Consider the following 24,444-nt stretch of genomic DNA (forward strand, 5'->3'; position numbering starts at 1 on the left):
TTAGAGATCTTAACAAAAAATTTGGAATCCCAATGACACACTTTTTTAAATATTTACAAATTCACAGCTATATCAATGTTAAGCAAAATTATTCCCTATCTAGACCTTTACCAACAGAACTAGAAAAAGCTATGTTTTTGAGGATCTTAGTACAAACCAAATTTCACAGTTTTATAGCAAATTTGTTAACAGCTCTAAAGAATCATCTGAATCCAAGAGAGTCGCTTGGGGTACAGATCTGCAGTATGACCTTTCAGATTTAGAATGGAGCCAGATATGTATCAGAGCCCAAAATTTGTCAATTAATGCTAGATTTAAGCTGATCCAATTTAACTGGGTAATGCGTACTTATGTAACCCCTGAAAAGTTAAATAAGTTTAACCCAAACATTCCAGACATCTGTTTTAAATGCCAAAAACATAAGGGAACATTCTTTCATTGTATCTGGGAATGTGAGGTGATTAAGACGTTCTGGCAAAAAAGTGACAACAGTAATTTCCTCAATAATCTCAAAACCATTTCCAGTCACTCCTGAAATATGTGCTTTGGGATTAATTCCTGTAAGATTATCACTATCGGGTTATTATACTAAAATGATTGACATTTGTCTAGTTCTTGCAAGACGTTTGGTAGCATTTTACTGGAAGAACATAGAAGGTCCATCTATTGATCATTGGTTGAAGGATCTGGCACATTTTATTGCAATTGAAAGAATAACCTACAGTATAAAGGGCAAACAAAAGGACTACCATAAAATTTGGGATCTTTTTATAAATTTCCTGGAAAATAACCAAATATCGACACAGGCAAGGTTAGATACCTCTCACTCTACTGATTGATACATGTTGCGCTTTTGTATTTGAAATATGTGGATATGTCTGTCTGTATGTCACAGTACATGTTGGCATTCATGGTTCCCTCAATGAACTGTAGCTCCCCAGTGCCGGCAGCACTCATACAGCCCCAGACCATGACACTCCCACCACCATGCTTGACTGTAGGCAAGACACACTTGTCTTTGTACTCCTCACCTGGTTGCCGCCACACACGCTTGACACAATCTGAACCAATTAAGTTTATCTTGGTCTCATCAGACCACAGGACATGGTTGCAGTAATCCATGCCCTTAGTCTGCTTGTCTTCAGCAAACTGTTTGCGGGCTTTCTTGTGCATCATCTTTAGAAGAGGCTTCCTTCTGGGATGACAGCCATGCAGACCAATTTGATGCAGTGTGCGGCGTATGGTCTGAGCACTGACAGGCTGACCCCCCACCCCTTCAACCTCTGCAGCAATGCTGGCAGCACTCATACGTCTATTTCCCAAACACAACCTCTGGATATGACGCTAAGCATGTGCACTGAACTTCTTTGGTCGTCTGAGTGGAACCTGTCCTGTTAAACTGCTGTATGGTCTTGGCCACCATCCTGCAGCTCCGTTTCAGGGTCTTGGCAATCTTCTTATAGCCTTCGCCATCTTTATGTAGAGCAACAATTCTTTTTTTCAGATCCTCAGAGAGTTCTTTGCCATTAGGTGCCATGTTGAACTTCCAGTGACCAGTATGAGAGAGTAAGAGCGATAACATCAAATTTAACACACCTGCTCCCCATTCACACCTGAGACCTTGTAACACTAATGAGTCACATGACACCGAGGAGAGAAAATGGCTAATTGGGCCCAGTTTGGACATTTTTACTTAGGGGTGTACTCACTTTTGTGGCCAGCGGTTTAGACATTAATGGCTGTGTGTTGAGTTATTTTGAGAGGACAGCAAATTTACACTGTTATACAAGCTGTACACTCACTACTTTACATTGTAGCAAACTGTCATTTCTTCAGTGTTGTCACATGAAAGGATATAATAAAATATTTACAAAAATGTGAGGGGCGTACTCACTTCTGTGAGATACTGTATGTAGGATTAGTTTTAGAAAACTATATTTGTATATTTTTTAATTATTATAAATATTTTTTATATATATATATATATATTGAAATGATATAAAATTACTAATTATATATTTTCCTTTCTTTCTGAGTGTCACTCACACCTGTCACCAAAAAATTGTAAATGTGAAATTGTAATTTTAAAACCCCTTCGCACCTCTCATAAACCTCTTCCTTGGATAGAAAATCTGAATTTATCTTCTGACAGAGAGATACTGGTTATCACTGCAAAACTGTATGCTTTTATCCACACACAGGGACCAGAGTTACACCCCGTCCTCTTGTAATCTTCTAAGCAAAAGTTAGCTTAGTGTCATGCTCTGAGTTAAGATGTGTGATGGTGACAGGATCGCTGCAACATTAAGAACTGAGAAAATACAACTGGTTCTGTGCATGAGAGCACAATCTTTGCATATTGAGACTGAAACAACATGAAAGGATCCATTTTTCCACTCAGTACCATGGCAGTTTCTGACCTAGTTTCCCAAAGCCAGTGTGCCCCATGTTATGAAGATCAAAATCTGCCGGTTAAATGCCTCATTGCCCATTACAGATGTCTGTGTGGGGTTCTCCATGTAAGAATACATGATAAACTTCTACCGCAGGGTGAATGTGCGATGTCACTGTCTGTTTACATTCACACCGTCAAACACTTCCTGCTGTGTTTTCAAGGTGTGACATCATTCTCACCTACTTAAACTTTGCATGCCTAGACTCATCTGTTGCCCTCAGAGCAGAGTGAATGTCACACGACAGACAGTCCGCTTTAATTAAACCCAGAGGGAAATGTATTAATTACTGCACACCGCCTGTGACTGCGGGTGAAGTATCTTGGGTCTGCATATGATTAGAATGCTGATTATGATGTACTGTGGAGGATTCCATCATCCTCAACTGTCCTAATGACTCATTCATATATTTATCACTAGTTATAGTTTTGTTTTAATGGCTTTGGTACTATTTTCACAAGTAAGTGGAACATTCTCTTAGTTCAAGACTTTAAACTGATCACACTTGTAGCACTGCCAGTCATTCATTCAAAACCTATGACAGTGCTTTCATTAGCATAAATCTTTCCTTTCAACACAACAATTACTTCAAATCACAAGATTAGTGTAACAGATAATGAGAAAATTTGGTTTATTCACCGGAAAAAAAAAAGATCTTTCAATTTAGTAATTAAACAGCAAATTATGCAAGATACAGGCATCAAATCATCCTAAGAAATGCTGAATGAAAAAATGGTAAAATACAGCTGTCATAACAGGTCAGGAAACACAAACCAATTATAGTCTGTAATTAATAATAAAAAATTTAAAAAACAAATGTAATAAATCTATAAATGTAATATTTAAAGCCAAATAAAATATAATATTTTATAATATTCTTATTTTCTTGATAAAATCCATATATATATATATATATTCATATATATGTATATATATATATATATATATATATATATATATATATATATATATATATATATATATATATATATATATATATATATATATAGGGACATTAACAATGAGCAATGCATATGTTGCAGTATTTATTATATAGTATATAGTATTGTTAGTTCATGTTTCCTTCACTTAGCACTTTCATTTTTTTATTTTATTTCATTTTTATATTATTATTACACGGCTCTGTGGAATACTTGATTCTGATTGGTCAATCGCGCCATCCAGCGAAATGTCATTCCCCGATAACAACCGCAGAAAACAGCTCATCCAGGTAACTGAAATCTGCAGTGCTATAAGCTTGCTAGGAACGTTTTTGCTTTGCCTAAGTTTTGCATTTGGTGAGATAATAAAATATTAAAAGTCAAAATCAATATTTTGTGTACAGTTATTTAATTATGTCATCCAGTATCGTGGACTGCTGCCATTTTGCGACCAGTTTTGTGCCAGTTTTGTGCCATTTTGTGCCAGTTTCATCTCAGGTCAATATCTCCTATCCCCATAATTATTTATGTGGTGAAATACCATTTAATAAGTGGTGTGACTTTACCGTATCCCTTAAATGTCTGTCTAGTTTGAACTTGCGGCACTAGCAACTGCTCTCGCCGCAGAAGCTTTGCGTTTTAAGGGCTAATAAAATATTTTGACTCAGATCAATATTTTGTGTCTAATTATTTACTTATGTGGTAAGTAGCCGTGTAACAAGCGAGATAATGTACATCCAGCCGGTTGTTATCTTAGAATAAACCCCTTCAGGCTGATATAAGACCCCTCCACTTCATCCTGATCACCCTGACAGGGTTTATTCTGACATAACAACCGGCTGGATGTACATTATCCCTTATATTATATTATAATTTTACTACAAATGAACACTACAAATGTAGTACTATTTGTCTCTTCAAAAAGATTATGGACAGCGGGCCCACTCTGTAAATTCCTATTCCTCTGGTAGTCTTTGACCTTCCATTCAAACTCGTGGAGATTATAGAGCGTGGCTCAGTTTCCCCCTGAGATATGCTTTTCACAAGCCTCTCTATCCAGGTCCCCTGTGTTTTACTTCATCACTGAAAACCTTACCAAGTTTTTATCTGTTTCATTGTGTCATCGGCATCCTATCTCTTCTCACATCGAAGTCCCTGCGATCCATCCGTCTCTTTCACTGACTTACCACCAGTGGCTGCCTAATCCAATTACTAGTTCTGCACTTTCTTGCCTCCCTCTGCTTGTTTTGATCTAGTTTCAACAATGGCTCTCAATAAAAGCCCCTTCCCAGCAGGCCATGCACATCTCTCTGACACTTCCCGTTTCGGGATGGGCTACATTTCAAAGAACTCATTGATTGTCAGGATTGATTCGTTTCAGGTGGGGCCAACTTCCTAATCACTTCTGTTCGCCCATTGACACGGACAGAATAAGACATCGGGAGACGAGACCTGCTGACGTGCGCTTATAGATCCGAGTCTTTACATTTCTTATTTCACCTGCTTGTTTAGACTGGTCAAAGTTGATTTGCAATTCTATTAATTTCTTGCAGCAGCCCATCAAGAAAACTGGAATATCGGCTACTTGTTCTTCTCAGTAGTTCTAGATTTGATGAAATACAAACACATGTGTGGATTTCAACACATTTTACAGGCAAAACTTTCTCTAAATTTTTACAAAACTACAAATAAACCAAGAAAAAAATAAAGAGCATGCTGCGATGACGGCCGTCGTTCCAGCTGTCACTCTGATGAGGCCAGTAGGAGGGTATCTGAGATGGACGGGACCACGGGTGTGAAACGGTTTGTGCCACAGTGTGAAATAAACTGGTGGAATAAGAATGGGCATTGCTGGGCAGACTTACCGCGCAGGAGATCAGAGGTGGAGTGTGGCGAGGCATGAGCGCGGAACAGCTGCCAATCAAAGTCATCCTCCTCCCCTTGGCTAAACTCGCACAGACTGGGGTCGGAGTCCTCATCAAACGTGCAGCCCGCTGCCGAGGGAGGAAGAGAGAGAAGCAAAACATGTTATCCTTCTTGATGCAAGTCCATGACTTCCTCTCATTAAAAACCTTAAGCGGCTAGGGATACGTGCTTCCTGCTTAACCTGACAAGTCTCTGTACATGAATTATTTAAAGCGTCTGGCCGTATATTTAAAAGCCTCCGGGGCAATAACATTTCATTTGGACAACATTTGATCCACAATTTGTTGACACTAAAATGTGCATTACAATACGACTCCCTCAGTCCTCTCGGGAGGTTAATGTGGCTGCAGGCAGGCATACTAGGACCCCCTGGCCCGACAGCCTAATTAAGCAGCCGTGTGTTATTTGGGGCTCTGTTTCATCATGCGAGCCCCTGTGATCTCATTTCTGTTTTTGCGGAGTGAGAGGTGCCAGACTGCACACCCACGTACATTTCTAACACCAGCTCTTTAGTCAGCCATTTGCCAAAGTCATCAAGCCTTCATTCAAGACACACCGTTCTCACATACAAGATCTACAAAGGCACATGTACGCCCATCACCTCCACCAATCAATCATCAATAGTGATTGAAGATTTACAGCTCAAACACAAGTCCTCTGATAGACCAATATATTAGCGAGGACCAATTAAACGGTCGAAGATTTGTTATGTATTATTAAATTTTACTTCAATAAAAGGATTTTGTTAAAATCGAATTTATTATTATTATTATTATTATTATTATTATTATTATTATTATTATCATCATCATCATCATCATGTTGTTAAAAATGTTATTAAATAATTGTAAAAATTATATTGAAAGGTTGTCAGTAGATATAGGACTGGCAAAGCAGACACAGTAATAATAATAATAATAATAATAATAATAATATAATAATGAAAAGTTGCAGAATCTACAGTCAGCCTTGTCAGTATAATTTATTATCAAAGTTTTTTTTTTAGAAAAGTAATATGACATTTTTATTTATTTTTTAATTTAATTTTTTTTTTATTAATATTACTACTACTACTACTACTAATACTACTACTACTACTACTACTACTACTACTACTACTACTAATAATAATAATAATAATAAACATGGGAAATGAAAATGTTAAATAATATTATTTAATAAATGTAATAATATTGACAAGGCTGTCAGTACATGTTGCGACAGTATTTGGCAAAGTGTGCACAGTTATAACTATTATTATTATTATCATTATTATAATAGTTATAACTGTACATACTTTGCCAATTACTGTTGCAACATATACTGACAGCCTTATCAATATTATTACATTTATTAAATAATATTATTTAACAATTTAATTTCCCATGTTTATTATTATTATTAGTAGTAGTAATAATATAAAAATAAAATTAAATACATTTAATTAAAATATTACTTTACTAAAAAAAAAAAAAAAAAAAAAAAAAACTGTTTGATACTAAATTATACTGACAAGGCTGATTGTAGATTCTGCAACTACTATAATTATTATTATTATTATTATTATTATTATTATTATTATTATTAAACTGACCAATGACCACCCATCTCTCTAAAAAAAATCACCACTTGTTTTAAAAAAAACAAAACAAAACAAAACAAAAAAAAACACATTAACCAGTACACAAGTCCCATTCAAACTGAGTTCAAACAGTTCATGAAAGTTCACAAACTTCCTGTTAGGCCGTGAATAAGGGGTCAACTAAGGCCCTGTCCCAAATATCACCCAAAATACTCACAGTCTTCCTACGAGTCTACATTTACACAACATAACGCTGCTTTGACTGTCGGGTAGAAGTCTGCTGCAGAGCTCACTTCAGTGCAGGCTCGGCAAAGGGGGTGTTCATGAGCACCCTTCTGAAACCTAAATGACAAATGGGACACTCTACGGTCTTGTGGACTTCACAATCACATGTACGCGGCGGCCATTGTAAGTCCACAAGACTGTAAGTGCATATGAGGTGTGCCATTTAGGACAGGGCCTAATACTTTAAGCTTTCTATAACTATTCCAAACTATTATTCTAATCCATAAGGGACTTCTTAAACTCAGCCTGCAACTAATTTCAGCTCCACATTACATTTAATACGCAGCACATTCGCGACCCAAGGGCAGCGGCTTAATGTGCCACAGCCTGAGCGCCTCGCCACATCTGCTGTGGTCCCTCACATTAGCCTTGTAGGGTGAGAAAGAGCAGGCAGCGGTGGGCAGTCTACAAATCCCAGTCATGTGCTGCTGACTTGAGCCAACTCAAAGCAGACGGGGCAGAGGGGAGAGGAACAACGCTGGCAATGGCTTTGACAATAACTATGACATCAAGGTGACCCTCATAGCTGACTGCCTCATTACTGCCACCTCTGGGCCTGTCCCCTCAACGGTCCAATGGGGAGGGATTTAAATCTGGCTAGTACAACAAATTGGTTACTTGGATTTTTCATTTCAAAAGCATCTGTACTTGCATAATAGACACAAATTTTCTTTGTGGTCAATCTCTGTGAGTTATTATTCTGCATACTAAGCAAAAACATCTTTTTTTTAAAGAAATAAAAATTACTTTTATTCAGCAAGGATGTATTAAATTAATCAAAAGTGAGAGTAAAGACATTTAGAATGTTACAAAAGATTTCTATTTCAAAATAAATGCTGATTAGAACTTTCTATTCATCAAAGTATCCTGAAAAAAGTGAATCACGTTTTTTTTGTTGTTTTTTTTCTCCATTGACAATAATAAGAAATGTTTCTTGAGCAACAAATCGGCATATTAGAATGATTTCTGAAGGATCATGTGACACTGAAGACTGAAGTAATGATGCTGAAAATTCAGCTTGCATCACAGGTATAAGTTACATAAAAAATACATTGAATCAGAAAACACAGAATATTGTGAAATGTTATTACAATTTAAAATAAGTGTTTTTACTGTATTTTGATCAAATACTGTAAATGCAGCCTGGATGAGCATAAGATATTTCTTTCAGAAAATTTTGAAAAAAATCTTACCGACCTCAAACTTTTGAATGGTACTGTGTGTGTGTATATGTGTGTATGTATATATATTAGAGATGCACTGATGTATCTGATGTATATATATTATATATATATATATATATATATATATTATATACACATATATAATTATATAATGCAAGTCTGACATTAATACAGAAACAGCTTTACATTATATGAGTTTAAGACAAGAATCAAAATGGTAATAAATTCTAAATATTGTAAAATAGCCAAATTATATTAAAAGCTGGACACCTGTGACAAATCAGTTGAATTCTATATTAGTGCACAAATTTGTGACATCACTTTGTAATTGCAAACAACCTACATTTACACTATACACCATACATGTCAAAACAAAATCATTATAATCAATGAACTTACAAGTTCCCAGTCTGAACCTGTGAAACAACTCACTGAACCACAAGTACCAAAACAAGCATTGTTTTTGTGTAGTATGTTGTTTAGCATAAAGTTAGGTGCAATTGTTGGGTTGCAGAGGCATCTCATTACTCAAAAATGCTAAAAGAATCATTAATGTAATATGTAAAGAATCAGATTTGTGAATCGTTGAGTGGAATCAGAACCAGAATTCTTAAACTGCGATTCCGATCCCTATTACTCATGTGAGCTAGTATATCTGAAAGAACAAAAGAAGGAGAGAATCTTCCCAGAGCTACTGTCCCAGTAGGTTTCGTTTACACAATTCGCTAACAGTTCAGTACAGGGATCCGTTTCTGTGGGAGCAGGAAAAGATACCAAAGCTGACAAACTGACACCTTATTTTGGCAATTACTCCTCTCCTACCAAAGCCAAAGACATTTGAGATGTTCTCAGAGAATCCTGAGAGAGACGTGGAACGCCCAGCTTTTCTTTCCATCAGTGCACATTTTCTTGAAGTCAAGCACAAACGATTTACCATCATGACTGAACAGTAACAATCAAGTCCTCCTCTCTGCTCCCCCCGCAGTCCCTTGCCACAGCCTCGTCATGACTGCCTCCAATAAGTAATTACAATATAATTTGGCACAGCAACACAACACAGAGAAAACATCAGGCTTGAGCCACTGCCAGGGTTGAAAGCCCCTTGGCTGGAGAGCATGGAGGCTTTTGTGTGTGCAGGCTCATCCGCTTGTTTTGTTTATTAATGTGAACAAGTTCCCTTTGGAGAGTTAGGCTGTTATTAGCCTTCATTAAAATTTTGAAGAATTGGCTTGTCTGAGCCCTGTAAGGACATACCAATGAATACTGCTGCAGTCTGGCTATCAATAGCTTATAAAATGTGGATGAGGTTTCAGATTCATTTCAAACCTTTTTTTTTTTTTTTTTTGTAGATATGCCTTTAACTAATTTATAGTCAGCAGATTGGCATTACACGGAGAATGTTCTGTTGTTGATTGCATGACAGGAAATCTTGTAACAGAAGGATAGCTATAATGAATTTATGAATTTAAAATAACATTTTAATGAAACATAAGTTTTAAATATTTGTATGTACAAACCATCGTAAAACATCTGTGATGGTGAGGATGTTCCAGTGATTCTTCCTGTGGATCACACTGATTCACCAAAAGGATTTGTTCAAAAATACTGATTCACACATTAAGTGGCTGTCTAGGGCTGCATCCGAAATCACATACTTTCTGAATAGGTACTTGGTTTGAAGAAGTAATTACTTTGTGACCGTTAAAAAAGTATGTATAATATGAATGTGTGTATAATTAGAGTTGTCAAAATACCGACTTCGGTACCAAGAAATTTTAAAAATGTGACGCTTTGAGCGCTGTTAAGCGGATTCGTAAACACCTCTGATTGGCCATTGTGTTCACAAGCTCATCGGATATGTCTGTGATTGGCTATATGATCAACGCACAGGATCATTTTAAAGCACACAGAAGTGTTTGAATTTGAAAGCGGGAGCGTTTGAAAGCAGCCATCTATTAGCGGACTGGTCCGCGATAGACGCCTATCTGTGTGTATCTGTGTAAGCGCTCGGTGAAAAGCGTCATTGATGACTATTTACAACATGTTTTGAAGCGTTGATCACTGAAGCCAATCACAGACATATCCAATGAGCGCGTGAACACAATGGCCAATTAGGTGTTTACGAATCCGTTCAACAGCTCTCAAAGCGTCACATTTTTAAGACTTGGTACCGAAGTCGGTACTTTCGACAACTCTAATATGAATGTAATCTGGATATACTATATTTGTCATGTTGTCACTGTCATGTGATCTACCAGCACAAGTTGCGTCGCTTCACTGCCATTCATAAACCCTCTCCTGTGGCCTCATGGGACAGTGAAGTGTTCATTGGATGCAATTTCGCTGGATGTAGCAGGTCATCTGGGAACTTTTCGCCTAATGTTTTATGAATACTATGAATTCTGACATACTACTCTTTTCACATAATGTTTTTCACCAACTATATAGTAGGGGAGTATCCGATTTCAGATACAGCCTAGGTGTGAGTCATTCACTCAAAAGATTTGTTCAAAATCAATGAATCATTTAAGAACAAACCAAGTGACTGTCTTCATGAGTGAGTCACTGAATCCTTTAAGACCACTATTGTGTGCTCAGAATCTTTTGCGCTGGCTTCACTGAAATTATTTTGTTGGCAACTTAAAAATGCACAGTAACTAGCAATTAGTGCCTAAAATGTAAATTAACCAATATTAACGTCTTGATTACTGAATTGTTGTATAAAAGCAAGACCTAATCACAGTACTCTTACCTTATTGAAAAAATGAATCAACATAGGGACCAGCTTTTTGTGGAGCTACAGAACAGGGAGAAATCTGACTATTTTAGCATCAAACAGACAGTGTTATGTTTTGTTTTGGGAGTACCAAAAAAAAAAAAAAAAAAATTTTTTTTTTTTTTTTTTTTTTTAACTACACCTCAACTGAAATCCAGAAGCTATGACACAGATCAAAGAACTAAATCTGACTCCATAGATCTGTCGAAAACAGTACAGATTTAATCTGTACCACAACATTTTGTATCTTCAGAGGTTTTATGGATCTGCTAGCTAGCTAGCTGAGCTTCTACTACAGAGAAAAGAGCAGGGACAAGACAAATAGGATGTTGTCAGAGGATCAGGGGAATGTCTCAGATTTATCTAGAGCAGTAATGTTAGAGAGAGGCAATTTGTTTAACAATGCTTCCAGGTTAGCACTACCTTGCCAGAGGATATTTAAAGTGTGTCCCACTTTGAAATGTGCATCCAATCTGAACCTCAACTTGCCTTCTGAGTTTTAATTTTTTTTCATAAATTAGATTCTCCTCCCCAGACATGTTCTCATGAGGTCTGTGACATCCCTCACCACCCCGTCTTTAAATTGAGTTCTTGTGCCACACTTGGAGACCTAGCTTGAGCACTGGCAGTAAATTCCGGAAATATAAAATAAATAAATAAATAAGTAAGTAAAGATCAAAATGGTAAACAAATCACAAAAGATGGATTTATTCACCTCAAAAAAGAAAAATCACCTTGAGTTGTATGAGAGCTGCAAAACAATCATTTTCTCTATTCAGTATTTTTTCGGATTTAAAAAGATTTATATACAGTAATTATATTCACATATTTATTTTAGATTGTTTGCAAAATTTTAAAATAATCTGACCTGTTTTCAAAGAAAATACTGATGTTTACTTTTCGTGCCATTGACAAATAGATTTGTTTTTATTATAAGCATAAAATTGAGGTTTATACATAAAACAAGAAATTTATAAAATAAATAAATTTAATTTACCATATATTCTCTGGGGATAAAAAAAAAAGTCTCACACAATTATGTCTTTCTTGTTTTAAGGATGTTACCAGAAAACAAGATAAAAAAAAAAAAAAAAATACAGATTAATGATTTTTTCTTTTTTGCAATGCACTGACTCCTACTGCGTTGCACAGACAAAACACTTGACAGCGACAATTTAGTATGACCTGAAAACTCATTTATTTTTAACAGATACAATGAAGTCATATGTTCAGTAATCCTAAATCAAAGCGACTGCATCTCAAATGCAGTTTAGCACATCAGCCACATCTTTTTATACACACACATAGCTGCAGGCATCTGTGCCTGTGAAACATTCTATTTGTGGTCAGTTGTCACCTGCCAACAATGGTTAACGGCATATACGGTACAAAAAGCTGAGTTTCTTACATATCCTAAAAAAAAAAAAATACATAAATAAAAAAACCTTTAAAAACAGCTCTCTGTAGTTAAAAAATGATTTGTTGTCATTAACAGCCAAACATGATGGCCCTCTTGCTGAGATAACTCCTTTTTAACCATGTTAAAAGTAATCTATGGGATCTGAAATTAATTAGTTCCTTTGCCTCTCTCCTCAAAGTGCACCCGCTCTTTGATTTACATCTCATGAGCACTGAAAGAAGACGCCACCCCATACGAACTAGCTTTTAGCTTCCCTGTTCTTTCGCCAGCCATTTAGATCCACTCCTGCGCTAATCAGACATTCCCTCACTGCTTAGGCACGTGGCTGGAATGTGCCGTGGCTGTCTGGGCCTCAGCCTAGCTCCTCCGCTAGCCTCATTAGCATCCTGGCGCACAGACCCAGCCAAGCATCAAGACAAAGACAAACCCTGTTTGTGTTGAGCAGGGAAGTCTCTCGCCACTCTACTGCAAGGCCATTCATCCTTTCTTAGCACTCACAATGAATGCATTTCATTTCCTACCCCTAGTTTTAATGAGGGAGCCCAAACTCGTGCACAGTGGCAGCCATACACAGCGAAGGAAGTATCAGGGATTCTTTCCATAATGCATGTAACAATAGACCAAAGATGGATGTGCTACTGTAGACTAGCACTTTGTGAAAAATACAATGATCTTATTGGGTCTTATCATAGTTCCACCGAAGAGCATGCAACCGGAATGGCTGATGCGCTGAATCCCAAACATCCCCCAATGCTAGCTGCATCCACTACAAAAGATTTCAAACTTGAGACCAGCAATAAAAGCACATATTTGAAATACTAATTGAGCCAAAAATGAATTCAATCATTAATTTCCTGGTTTGTTATTGTTATATTTTTACATTTTCAGAAATTGAAATAAAACTGAAAACCAAACAGTTGATGTACTCCATATGAACAAAAAATACTATGGAAGTCAATAGGGTCCCATTATAGGGTTAGTTCACCCAAAAATAAAAATTCTGTCATTAATTACTCACCCTCATGTCGTTCCAAACCCATAAGACCTTCGTTCAACTTCAGAATACAAATCAAGATATTTTTGATGAAATCCGAGAGGTATCCAACTCCTCCAGTCCATAGACAGTAATTTAACCACCACTTTCAAGGTCCAGAAAGGTACTAAAGACATCGTTAAAACCCCATTGAATTCTCCTACACTGTTTACATTCAGCGCTTCCAGGTTCTACATCAGAACACCGACTCATTATTGGCCGGCTCTTGCGTCAGCATCACACGCATGCGTTGTGCTGGCTCATGTGAACAGCGTCGACCAATACTGTGTCGGCGTTCTGACGTAGAACCTGGAAGCGCTGAACGTAAACAGCGTAGGAGAATGACACAGAAGAGAAGATTTTGTTGAATAAAGTTATTTTTGTTTTGTTTTTGCACACAAAAAGTATTCTCGTAACTTCATAAAATTAGGGTTGAACCACTGCAGTCAAGTCGACTATTTTAACAATGTCTTTAGTACCTTTCTGGACCTTGAAAGTGGTGGTTAAATTGCTGTCAGACACCTCTCGGATTTTATCAAAAACATCTTAATTTGTGTTCCAAAGATGAACAAACGTCTTACGGGTTTGGAACAACATGAGGGTGAGTAATTAAATGACAGAATTTTCATTTTTGGGTGAACTAACCCTTTAACTGTTCGGCTACTGACATTCTTCAAAATGTCATCTTTTGTGTTCAGCAGAAGAAACAAATTCATACAGGTTTAGAACAATTTGAGGGTGAGTAAATTCATTTTTGGGTGAACTATCCCTTTATGTAATATTATACCATGGTCTGTCTGAATACTCGATTCTGATTGGCTGGAAGATGTGCATTAAAACCATTTAATGCAAAAGTAGTTCCAAGTCAGTTTAATCACTGTTCTATATTGATGCGCTGCTTTCATTGAAGTGCACACACATCACACACACACACAGAGATCAGAGATCACACTGCGCGCACACAGAAACATTCAGGAGCACAGAAACTTGTCAACGCAGCTCTGCAACTTTTATTATCAAATTATCTTTGTTACTGAATCAGTACATTATAATACTCAGTAATTAATCTCACAGCTTCATTGCTAGTAGAAAGAGAGAGACGCTGCACAGACGCAGGTAATTCACACGCACGTATCAAAATAATTGTCAAGAATCAGACTACATTGGCTGTGCTGCATGTGTCATGAGAGTATGACAAACACGTATAAAGAAGTCACCCACACATTGGACACCTCTGGTCTAGTTAAATCTGTTTTCTCTAGTAGCGAAAACAGATTTAACTAGACCAGTGGTGTCCAATCCAACTCCTGGAGGGCCACTGTCCTTCAAAGTTAAGCTCCAACCCCAATTAAAAACAGACCTGAAACAGCTAATCAAGGTCTCACTAGGCATACTAGAAACTTCCAAGCAGGTGTTGAGGCAAGTTGGAGCTAAACTCTGCAGGACAGTGGCCCTCCGGGACCAAGTTTGGACACTCCTAAACTAAACCAATCCTAATCAAGTCCAATTAACTAGAGAACGACAAGGGCATATTACCACATGTCCTCACCCAAATGTAACATTTAATTAAAAGGATAAACTTTAAATGCAATAGTCCACCTAAAAAGTTAATTCCAAAGCCCCGTTATGCATTTGCATGACTTGATGAGGTTGAGAAACACGTTAGCACCTGAGGCTAACTGGAAGTAGGCGCCCCCGAGACAGATATCGCAAAATCCAAATGAGATGTCTGTCTGGCAGTGCATACACAGACTTCACACAGAGTAACTGCCCAGACCGACCGTCAGAATACCAAATAAGAAGCGGCGTTGAGATCTCATTGGCTGGAGCCCAGAGTGGGCAGAGCTCATCCTTGCACCTGCAGCACTTCCTGTGTCAATACAGCTGCTGTAGGTCAATGGCTGTGGATTGAGACCTACTGCACTTCTCAGTCACAGGAAGCGGGCGCAAGCTGTAATATTCTGAGCAAGAACTGCCAGTTTAGAGCTTTAAGCTTTGGCAAAAGAATAGCTCATAGATGGAAAGCCTGTCTGGAGGTTAATAGACTTTCTCAAATGCTGTTTTGCTTCATTTTCATATCAGCGGGGCTACTAATGTTTAATTGCGTTCTCAGCTTGTGCGTGCACCTGTACTCGAATTTACTTGAAGTTTCTTTGCAAAGACATGTCCTCTTAAAGGCAAATTCTGTCAAGTGTGACAGTCATTTTGCGTTCAAAGAAGCTCTCTCTAATAGGCATTCGCCTGTATCTGGACTGGTGTGAAATTACGCTCATGTCATACAGAGACTAGTGTATTTATTCTTTCTCATCCCCTACTATGCTAATCTTTTGTCTCTGATATAGCACTCTACCTAGGAGCACAGTGACTTTGATTAATGACAATATATTATTTAAAAACACCATAGTGCAGAAAGCTGTGGATATCAAAGCTATTCCAAATGCTTTCTTTTAAAACATATAGGAAAATGTATAGATTTCAAAGAAGAGTGGTGAATATTTCTTTGTATATACAACAGTGTTTCTCAATCCCATGTCTTGACTGCATGTTTTGGGATTTCTCCCTTATTTAACATACATCAAGGCTAAAACTGCTCATTAGTTGGGTTTTCCATGACCTGAATGGGGTGTTTCAGGCTAGTTAGGCCCCTAAAATGTGCTGGAGGGCAGCCAGGAGCAAGATTGAGAAGAAATGCTGGAGAATCTTCTATAAGATGTCAATCAGATGTGTGCTTGAGGCCTCGCTGCAATGATACAAACCCAAACTTTAGCTGGCAACATCTTGGATTATGCAATGTACCGCATATGCTGATGTAAAAAGCATTTGGGAATCTTATGGCACATGTCTATGTGGACTTTAGTTTTTACAAAGGGGTAAAAACTAAAAGCCACACAGAAGTGGATGAAATTCAATACCATTGATGCCCTTTACAGAATTATTTAAGCTTAAAGGTTTTGTATTTTTATGCTACTAAAAGTAAAAAGACCAATTCAAAAACAGCTCTCAGCTTGTTTTGTGCAGCAGCAATATGTGAGTTTCCACATATTACCCAAGTGATTCCCATCCTCATGTAAGTCAGTATATCTGGGAGAACAGAATAAGGAAAGTATCTTCCCAGAGCTTCTATCCCAGTAGGTTTCATTTATGCCATTCCCTAATAGTTCAGCACATGCATCTATTTCTGAGCGGGAAAAGATTCCAAAGCTGACAAACTGACACCTTATTTATGCAGTTACTCCTCTCTTACCAAAGCCAAATCATATATTTTTTATATATATATATATATATACACATATATATATACACATATATATATATACATATATATATATACATATACATATACATATATATATATATACATATATATATATATATATACATATATATATATGGGTCATTCTGTGTCAAATCAACCAAATTTCGGAAGCTTCCCCGGCTCAAATTTTTGATTGTTATTGTTATTCTCTGTACAAAGACAAACATAAATAGTGGTGAAAGCCAAAATATTAAATGTCACAGAAGCATATTTACGGAGTAATCCACTATTTTGTAGAGGGGGTCAAAATGACAGTTTTCAGATTTGGAGTCAAGGGTGTAAAAATAACTTTAAAAGATGGCAGCATCATTATTTAATTTTTACACAGAGATTGGTAGGTCTATTAGTAAAATCTGTTGACTTTAGCAATCTTTGTTGCACAGCATGCCAACAGTGACAGTTTAAAAATGGCAAAAAGCACTTCTTGTGTTTTTTGCCTCAAGTTTGCATTCCTGTAACTCAAGATGTATTAGGGTGTATTCACACTTGTAGTTCGGTTCGTTTGGTCCAGACCAAAAAAAAAAAAAAAAAACATTTAGTCCTGGTCCGATTAGCGTTCAGATTGGCAATTTTATCACCAAACCAAAAGATATTGAACCTAAAGGCACAGGGATACGTTCACATCCTGATTGGCCGGATTTTATGACGTATTGCCTATTTTGAGACGGAACTAACCGAACATCCAAAACAATGCTGTGTGCTGAGATAAATGCATTTGTTGTGTGTGTAGCCTGCATATGATGTTATTTTGGCCAGCTGGGAACTCGTGAAGAGCTTATAAAATGTGTAAAGGAGTCAAAACAGCAGCGGGAATCCCTCCATCACACACTCAAATTATCTGCTGCGTGGAGACGTGCGTCTGACGCCTGTGATGAGCAAACTCGCGACTATGATGAGAAAAACCGATATGCGTGAGGATTCTGTCCTTTTTAAGGTCTCATCTTCCTGTTTTTGGTTTGTTTACATGTCTTTGGTCCATGTTGCGTTCATATATCATTCGAAGCGCATCAGAGTTTGTTTGGAAGCGGACCGAGACCCATCTTTTCAGCGGTCTCGGTCCGCTTGTTTGGTGCGCACCAGCGTTCGGATGGCAGCGTTCACACATGTTCAAATGAACCGCACTAATAGAGCAATCGCACCAGGGTTCATTTTAATTGAATCAAACATGACAAGTGTGAACACACACTTAAAGATATCTTAATATCCTTTTAGATTCTGGTTCTTTACAAACTTTCCTTTTGTTATCTTCATTTTAAAAACCCTCAATTGTTCATCCACAGAGATTTGGAGATCTTAAAGCAACTCCATGAGTAAACTGGTAAATTGTACACATTTTCAGTGGTCAAAAACCAAATGTGGGTCACTTTGCATACAGCTTTTTTCTTTTTCTTTTAAAGAGGAATATCTGAAGAACAAATAATGTTGAAACTAGAAATGCATCTCACTATTTTCTATCATGATGCTGCCATCTTTCTAAAGTAATTTTTACACCCCTCAAATTTGGCTCCAAATCTCAGTTAAAAATTGTCATTTAAAAAATTGCCCTTTAAATATAGACCCCCTCTATATATTATATTAACTAACATAAATAAGTGTGTTTACAATATCAAGAGAAATATTCAACAAATATTCAACACTGCGCTGCCATAAGTCTGCATTATTAGCAACTGGATAAGTTGCCTTACAGAGAGGAAAGAAATGGTTTTTAAAGACATTTACAGTGTGTGCATGTCAGATAGAGGGCTAGGGAGACGACGTCCCTCTGAACGCCTGTGGTAGATCACAGCAATCTTCAAGTCAGTGGGGGCCACAGCATTCAATCTATCAGTTTCTACCCAGAGAACAAGTGAAAGGTGCCTCAGTGGAAATGTAAACTAGCTAGAGATGGAGAAAGGGAAAGAAGGGGAGGAAAAAAAAGTCTACCTTCAGAGAAGGTAGCGAAATATTTTCTGATTAAATTGTGAGTGATGTTTGACTGTGCAAAATTGGCCACATCGATGCCAGGGTGGGTACTTACTAAAGTGAGTGGTTTTTTAGCAAATTGCCCTGAGGTTGCTAGGATGTTCTCTGTGGTTTCTAGTTGGTTTCTAGTCAAAATAGCTCACCCCAAAGTCTTTATGACATTCTGGTCCCTCCTTGAATGTAACTCTATGGGATTTTTTCACCCATTTTATCTATCACATGGTGAAAATCATAAGTTAGAACGCTTAAAAAAAAATACCACTCCTCCACAGCAACTTTTACTATTGAACTTTACTATTGACATTCTCATAGAAGAAAAGGCCTGTCAATTAGCATGAAATGTGTCTGCTTCAAGTCTATTTTTGGTCTGAAAATCTAAATGACCTGAACAAATCTCCACACTGTTACATCACATTCCAAGGGCCCCCAGTCATATTTCTTTTTCTTTTTTGGTGGTTTGATGCAAACAAGACTGTGTTTCAATTCCAATACATTTTTTAAACATATTTTTATGCATGCATTCACACAGAACACCCACAGAAACACACTAGACGAGAGGAAATCACTAGCAACGGTCTCCAGGATCCAAACAGAGCCACGGAGATGGACAGATGGAGAGATGGGAATAGGCAGTCTGAAGTCACACATATCTATTTACATATGCTGTCTCACTGGAGAATCAGTCACAGCGAAACCAAATAAGCAGCTGCTAGCTAAACACACACACACACACACACACACACACACACACGTCCCAACGCGACAATGCTTTCTCTCCATTTCACACACACACCTAGTCTCTGATCTCACAGTAATATAGCATTTCCACACACTAGGACTGGCTTTGTTTCCAACTGCTATCATGCAAGTCTACAGGATTGGTGTTATCATTGTTTGCAGTTACAGCAAGACTAATGGTATGCCACCAGCAAAATGACAAATCACAACTTCAAGTGAGAAAAACAACATTTTATGATGCTGAAGACACAACAATGGTGAATAAAGAATTAAAAAATGATGGCATACCAGTTGGGTCAGTTGAGATATGTTAAATTGCACTATTTTGGTGCCAAAAAGCATCTTTTTCCATTAAAGCTATTTAAAAGCAGCCATTTTTGACTTTTTTTCCAAGAAATATATTAAATCATATTATTATATTATATAGTTATAGATAGTTATAGATATATAACTATAGTTTTTATAGTTTTTGCTATAGTTTTCTTTAAGAAAAGTTTAAATTAATACATTACACACATATACACAATAAATAATAAATAACCATTTATTATTATTATTTTAATATATTTAAAAGGTAATTTATTCCTGTGACGGCAAAGTATCATTACTCCAGTCTTCAGTGTCACATGATCCTTCAGAAATCATTCTAATATGCTGATTTGGTGCACAAGAAACATTTCTTATTATTATCAATGTTGAAAACAGTTGTGCTGCTTGATATTTTGGGGGGAAACTGTTTTTTTCAGGGATCTTGATGAATAGAACACTTAAAAAAAAACAGCATTTATTTGAAATGGAAATCTATGTGAGAATGTAAAAGCCTTCATTGTCACTAGTATAAATCAAGTAAAATATTACTTTTTTTCAAAAAACAAACCAACTGACTGGCCTCACCTTATTCTGTCACATTTGAGATGCCCCAAAAAGAATAAAATAATAAAAAAAAAAAAAGTCTAGATGACCTGGACATCGCTGGACCTACAAACGCAGACGTGTTTACCTGACAGGATTCTGCTGTATAATGAGAGATGGGCAGCACGCTAAGCAGGATCCTCTCGAGGCCTCATCAGGCTGGTATTGTGACAGCCATGCTAGTAAATGAGAGCAGAACAGACCAAGGTGCAGAACGTGGTTATACAGTCAACTAGATGCTGGGCGCTAGCAGACCCAACTAAAGGGCAAATTTAGCATGATATGCTCCTTTTGCACGAACAGTATTTTAAAACATTACTCCCACAGCAATGGCCCGATTATGCTTTGCCCAACTGAGAAATGTTTTTCTTTTATGTTTTATAGAGCATTTCACCTTTGACTGGATAAATGCCAGCTGGCCATGAATGTTGTGTGAAAATATTACACTAACAGCACAATGCTGCTGCTGAGAATACTGTTAAAGCTAGCCTTTCTATCTGCCTATCCTTTTAGACATCTCAAAACACTGAAAGCATTGCACTTTTTCTCACTGTAATTGAATCTCACCAGGTCTTTTCAACCAAAAAAATACATCCATTGACACTGAATAAGAGTCGTATGACATAACCCAACAGAAAACTTTACAACTTACAACTTGACACATTACAACAAAGACATTATTGCCTGATTGCTGACAACTTTGACAAATAAAGCTCAATTCATAGCAAAAAAAAAAAAAGGGAGAATTCAATCAAAAGTGTGGAACATTGAAAAACCTGCTCTTGTGATAATTTGATGAGAAAATTCTTGACAGTTTGTGACAATGAGATCTCTTCTAAAACTCTGAAAAATCTACTTAAAAAAATGTGACAATACAAGGGCCTTAAAATGAAGACTTAAACCATGTAAAATATTTTTGATATCACAATGCTTTTTCCCCATTTAAACCTTATTTGCATAGATAAGCAAATGTTGATGTTGATTTAACTGAAAACGTGAAAAGTGTTTTCAAAACTTTAAGCATTCTGCCCCGCGACACTGGCTGAACCAATCGTGTGAGTTTGGGGGTGGGGCTATCTGTTTGGCTAACCAACGAAAACCAAGTGAGTGCAGGAAACCTGTTTGAAAACAATTCTGCTAGGTGACACACATCAGCTTTAACAAAAGCCTTAATTTTTTCTTATTCAATGCCTTTCTTTCTAGAAGAAACAACTGCGATATTCAAAATATAAGACCACAAAGGATACAGAGAGGAAGAAAAACATAAAATAGGGAGACTCCGTCAACCCAACATTCTGGAAAACCTTTGTGTGAGAACTGAAGTAAACTCATCAGATGCAAGAGAAAACCGTCATGGAGAAATGTCATGCTGGCAGCAGGGGGCAGTGTTTTAGGTCTACGGTGCCTGCAGAGCAGGGCGGAGGGTGAGCCCACCGTGACTCGCTGTTACGAAGCTAATTAAAAACACCACTAAGGTGAGGGTCGAGACACAGGCCTCAGCTCGCTCCAGGAGACGCTTCTCAACTTCAAAGCCGTCGTGTTAGAAAGTCAACTCTCCGCTGATGCTGACAAGCAGGACCAAAATGTAATTCCCAAAATCCCACCCCTACACTTTTCATTTTCAGCTCCCCACTTTTGCTCTCACAGCTCGTGGTTGTTTTTGAAAATACCGTTGAATCACAGTGAGTTTTCAGCATGCAATCCAAGCCGCAGGACTACTCGTGTGGGGCAAATAAGGCATTGTGTCAGAAACGACAGGCTGATAAAAAACGGGAGAAAACCAAACATAAGCAGAATGGTATTTCTAGGGTTGTATTTCTAGGGTTTATTGTGTAATTAAAGATGGAGCAGTGGCCATATGCTCCAAGTGACTGGCAGTGGCTCTGCTACAGAACCTTGACAGGGAACAGGTGAAGGAGAACAGACTCACTTGCCGAATGCATTCCTTGCCATCTGTTACTACTTGTAAATAAAATTACTCATACATGACTAGCTTAGAAAAATTTCTCAATGCAAAGCACAACATACATTAGAGTAAAGCTCGATTCATATCAAATTTAGATAAGCTGTCTTCAAATCACAGAATGATAATATATACATAAAACCATAAAAAAGACGCAATTAGTGGAACCTTTCCAAGTTTGGGGTGTGTCAGTTAAAGATGGTGAGAGACACTTTCAAAACACTGTTTCGGAAAGGTCTGTTTCTCCTAGGGCTGGACGATATTTCTTACAGATTTCTGCTCGTTGCAAATCAGATACAGATAAATTAGCACAGTACCTGTACATTTATTTAAATGCATTAATGAGAGAGCGATTGTGTGTGTGAATTAATCATACCATCTCTATTGATTGTGAAGCTGTGGGTTGTAAGTAGTTACTTCGAAAGCAGAAAAAAAAAACATATGCTATAACTTTCATGTGTTTGTGTGCCACAATGCATCAGCGCAGTAGGTCAATATAATGATAAACATCCAATGGTCTAAAATCGCTTGAATGTCCAAACCGGCAAGCCCTAAAACACATACAACTGACAAAGTTTAGTGAAGACGCAAGTGAAAGTGATGGCTTCAGGGCTCATGCATTGTCAGAGACACAGTGCGGCTCAGCTCTCCGTGTCACAGAAAACAGCTTGCGAGCACTGAAGTGAGGTGTTTTCCAAATTGTTGTTCTTGAATGGTGTAAAATCACTTGAATGTCCAAACTGGCAAGCCTTAAAACACATACGATTGATAAACTTTTGTGAGGACACAAGCAAAAGTAATCTCACTTCGAGGCTCACTGTGTGTGTGTGTGTTGACTCGGCATTAGAGTTCGTTTCCATGTTGCTTCCATGCCGTTGACTGGACTGGGCGGAGTCACATGACTACACACACTGTGGTATGTTTTAAGAGGAAAGAGTTAACAGGATTTTAAAAAAAACCAAATACCAACATGGGAAAATTACGTCGGTTAGTTTCTGAATTTTGCTTTCGATTACATTTCGATTAATCATCCAGCCCTAGTTTCCACTATCACAAGTTAAAGAATCATGACTGAAGAAAATTGGTATTAATCACAATTGTAATTATGGATGTTGAATGTACACTTAATTTTTCCATGTCATGGGCTATTGATGTACAAAAGACACATGGTATTCCTTGATATTCCCTAACTTCAGACCACAAATGCTTTGTCTTATGCTCGGAAGATGTATAGAAACAACACATTAATTCTAACATTAGCTGTGCAGTTGTTCTTTGTAGACTCCTATCAACCAAGTTACAATACTATAATAGCATTTTACATAGCTATCTCAGCAAATGTTTGCTCAGCAGGTTTTATAATTACGTACTGTGGGAACTTTGACTAACCTGATTAATTTTACTTGCTTAAAATGTTTTTCATCACATGCTGCCATCTTCATCCATGCCATACACCCACATTGTGGATTTCATACAAGTTTCCAAGCTGGAAAGCCAACTTCAAGTGGTGTTCCACTGCACTTTTTCAAGTAGGAAGTTGGAAATACAGACTTATGAGTTAAATGGAATGTAGTATGGAAGAAGGAACTTCCTAGCAGGACTTGAAGGCAGCATTTGAAACCAGTCTGCTTTCCAAGTCTATCTTTACCCAGTCAGCAATCAGTCTAGCAATCTAGACTGAAAATATAAGGCTTGTTAGTGCCAATCATTGCCTCAACTCTCAGGTAAAAAGCCAGTCTAGGTGCTACAAAGCTAGCTGATGAATGTACATGAAGCAGGAGATTTAGTAGCCTATAGCACAACAGGGGCACTATCCCAAGCTTCTGCAAGCATTCTCACTGACACTTTCCAGCAAGACACAACTAATCACCTCAACCCACTGTATACTTTTTCTGTTACTCCAAAACCAGACTTCCTCTTCAGCTGCTAATCTGGATTTCAGTGCAGTGGAGT

At 37.4% G+C, this 24,444-nt stretch overlaps 1 protein-coding gene across 15 annotated transcripts in view; it reads right to left on the reverse strand.

The window, feature by feature from the left end:
* The window catches only part of ptprub (protein tyrosine phosphatase receptor type Ub), a 237,756-nt gene that overhangs the window by 170,603 nt on the left and 42,709 nt on the right, over positions 1–24,444 (reverse strand). For all 15 annotated transcript variants that reach the window (XM_051865407.1, XM_051865418.1, XM_051865417.1 and 12 more), the window contains exon 2: positions 5,260–5,388. In XM_051865407.1, coding sequence (XP_051721367.1) covers positions 5,260–5,388 — 129 coding nt within the window. The remainder of the gene's footprint in view (positions 1–5,259; positions 5,389–24,444) is intronic.

The sequence above is a fragment of the Ctenopharyngodon idella genome, chromosome 16 (genome assembly GCF_019924925.1).
Source record: "Ctenopharyngodon idella isolate HZGC_01 chromosome 16, HZGC01, whole genome shotgun sequence".
NCBI lineage: Eukaryota > Metazoa > Chordata > Actinopteri > Cypriniformes > Xenocyprididae > Ctenopharyngodon > Ctenopharyngodon idella.